Here is a 3,239-nt window from a genome sequence, read left to right as displayed (position 1 = left end):
ATATATATATATATATATATATATATATATATATATATATATATATATATATATATATATATGCTATATATATATATATATGACTTATTATCACATCACCGTGATTCATATACAATCAGAAAGCAACAAACGATCGCTAATATCGAATTCCTCTACCTCGGAGAGTAATATATTTCATATATGTTACCGAAGGGGAATTTTAGTTGATAATAAGTCCACCGTCCGATGGGGTCGAACCAGCGACGGACGAGGAATCAAGGACTACATTTTAACCAGTCGGCCACAAGAGATATTAAAGGGCGTTTGTAGCTTTTCTGATTATATATATATATATATATATATATATATATATATATGCTCTTTTCTTATATATATATATATATATATATATCTCTCTATATACAACACCTAAGCCTTCCAGTAACTACAGCGTTTTTTATTGCAAAATTGGCACTGAATATTTTACTAAATATAAATATATTTACACTCGTATCAACCTGAATTTTTCGACGGTGCGTGAGCTTATTTTACAAGATGTTGACCAAATACAAAAATAAACTTACCGATTGTGCAATGGCTGATCCTGCCTCGTCGTGGGGGTTGGGCAGCATTCCACCTGGACACCAGTTCCTGGTTCCTGGTTCCTGGTTCCTGTTACCTGGATCCTGGTTCTTGGATCCTGGTTCCTGGTTTGTGGTTTGTGGTTCGTGGTTCCCTGGTCCATGGTTTGTGATTCCTGGTCCACGGTTCCTGGTTCCTGGCATTCGATCCCTGGTCCTTGGTTCTTGGTCCATGGTTCCTGGTTCCTTGTCCATAGCTCCTGGTCCATGGTTCGTGGTTCCTGGTCTGTGGTTCGTGGTCCATGGTTCGTGGTTCGTGGATCCTGGTCCCTGGTCCATGGTTCGTGGTTTGCGGTCCCTGGTTCCCGCTTCCTGGGTCCTGGTTCGTGGTCCTTGGTTCCTGATTCTTGGTTCTTGATCCCTGGTTCCTGATTCCTGGTTCTTGATCCCTGGTTCCTGGTCCTGGTCCCTCGTTCCTGGTTCCTTGTTCTTGGTCCACGGTTCCTGGTCCCTGGTTTCCGTTTTCTGGGTCCTGGTTCTTGGTCCTTGGTTCCTGATCTCTGGTTCTTAGTGCTGTTTCTGTTGCCAGTTGAATCTCCTTCACGTGGTTCCTTGTTCCTAGTTCTTGGTTCCTGGTTCTGGGCCTTGTTCCTAGTTCCTGGTCCCTGATTCCTGGTTTCTGCTCCATTTTTCCTAGTACCTGTCTTCTGGTCCATGATTCCTGGTCCCTGGTTCTAGATCCTTGCTCCATGGTTCTTGGTTCTGGCCCTGGTTCCTAGTTCCTGATTCCTGGTTTTGGCTCCATTGTTCCTAGTTCCTGTCTCCTGGTCCCTGATTCCTGATCCATGGTTCCTGGTACCTGGTTCTAGGTTCTTGCTTCACGGTTCCTGGTTCCTAGTTCTTGGTTCCTAGTTCTTAGTTCCTGGTTCCTAGTTCCTGTCTCCTGGTTCCTGATTCCTGGTTTCTGCTCCATGGTTCCTAGTCCCTGTCTCCTGGCCCCTGGTTCCCTGTACCTGCTCCCTGGTTCTACAGTTGTTTCGATACACCTATAAAGTCGCTTTGATAACAAGCCAGGCAGTTTCAGTTAAGCAAACCTGATTGATTAAAAGAAAAAAAAACATGAAATTTAATTAATAAAAATGGGAAAAAATTTAAGTGATTCAAATATCTCGCATCTTGATTCTTTTGCTATTTATGACTCTAATAATTTCGCGATTCTAATTTAAAAAATTAATAGTAAGTTTTTTTTTTTGTAAATCTAAATTTGTAGGGAAATAAGGATTTATTTCGCAATTCTAATTTATTACGAAAAAATAAAAAAATTTTAATATAAATAACATCATTCTGCATATTGGATAAGTAGCTTTTTTATTTTACTAGGTGTGCTAAAGTCTCTTCTTTTCTACAGGGTTAGTGTTTAGTGTGTTTGGGTGTGACAATGAGTGACAGTGTGTCTACTATAGCCCAATCTAATTCATCTCGGTACCTTGACTTGTATCAAATCGAATTAATGGATATATTGAAGCGACTTGAAGTGAACCGTCTTAGGCCTATGCTTTTTAGGCTTTCAAGGGAAGACTTGTCTGTAAAGAAAAAATAATAATCTACATTAATTCATTACATATAATTAACAATCTATCAGAATAGAATAGAATTTACAATTTAGGCCGAAGGTCAAGCACTGGGACCTATGAAGTCATTCAGCATGAAAGGAAAATTGAGAGCAAAAAGGTTTGAAAGGTGTAACAAGAGGAAAACCTCAGAACAGCTGCACTATGAAACAATTGTTAGGAGAGGGTGGAAAGATGGAAGAAAGAATATGAAAGGAAGTACAGTAAAAGGAATAAATGGACCTCTCAGACTACTAGGTAAAATACCCGGTTGCTGGCTTTGTTAGTACCTTTATTTAGTCCTTATTGTACCAAATTTCTCTGCAGAACCAGAAGCAGTATTATATCAATACCGGTAATGTCTACTGAACTGACAGTAATTATTATTATTACCAATTTCTGATATTAAATACGACCTTGAATTTATCTTATGGTTCTGAGTCTGCACACGATTGACATACTCTAATAGAATGGCAGGCAGTGTGTCATTTCCTTCAGAAAATACAGCTGATATTTTGGTGCTACTATAATAGACGGTCTACCTGCGAGTTTCTACACTGTCTCGCTGTGTTTCAAACTAGCCCCACTGGGATGAAAAGTCACATACCTACATTAATGATAAATAACTGACTCGACCAATCATTAACATTCTCATAAAGTATTTCCTTAAATCCCCCAGACTAAGTCTGGCCGAAAAATGTACGGACATAAGGCCACGTACGAGTTGGGTACTTGAAAAAAATGAAGTTATTATTTCAGACGCCAGTATCTCTAGCTCTTAATGAAAATTCTGTCACCATCAATTTCGTAGCTCATACCCTATATCTAAGCGTTTTTCCAGTTAAACTCAAACCATGCAAGTGTATTCTCATATCAAACATATTTCAAAGTATTTATCAAATTAATGGAAACTAACATTACTGTATTTACAATTTCAAACGAAGTTACTTAATCAAGAGACCAGTACCTTTTGAAAGCCTCTGAATATACTGTCATTAATGATATACCAATCTTATGTAATCACCCTTGGCCATATAGCAAATCAGCATGGCAGTGACCACTATCTGTC

At 38.8% G+C, this 3,239-nt stretch overlaps 1 protein-coding gene across 1 annotated transcript; it reads right to left on the bottom strand.

Moving 5' to 3' along the window:
* Positions 1-559: 559 nt before the first annotated feature.
* Positions 560-1,276, bottom strand: LOC136837984 (putative golgin subfamily A member 6-like protein 3). The gene has a single exon (XM_067102849.1). The coding sequence runs from the start codon at positions 1,274-1,276 to the stop codon at positions 560-562; it is 717 nt and encodes a 238-aa protein (XP_066958950.1).
* Positions 1,277-3,239: the final 1,963 nt, after the last annotated feature.

The sequence above is a fragment of the Macrobrachium rosenbergii genome, unplaced genomic scaffold (genome assembly GCF_040412425.1).
Source record: "Macrobrachium rosenbergii isolate ZJJX-2024 unplaced genomic scaffold, ASM4041242v1 13905, whole genome shotgun sequence".
NCBI lineage: Eukaryota > Metazoa > Arthropoda > Malacostraca > Decapoda > Palaemonidae > Macrobrachium > Macrobrachium rosenbergii.
The sequence above is the reverse complement of the archived record's forward strand: the minus strand, read 5'-3'. Positions and strand labels throughout refer to the sequence as shown.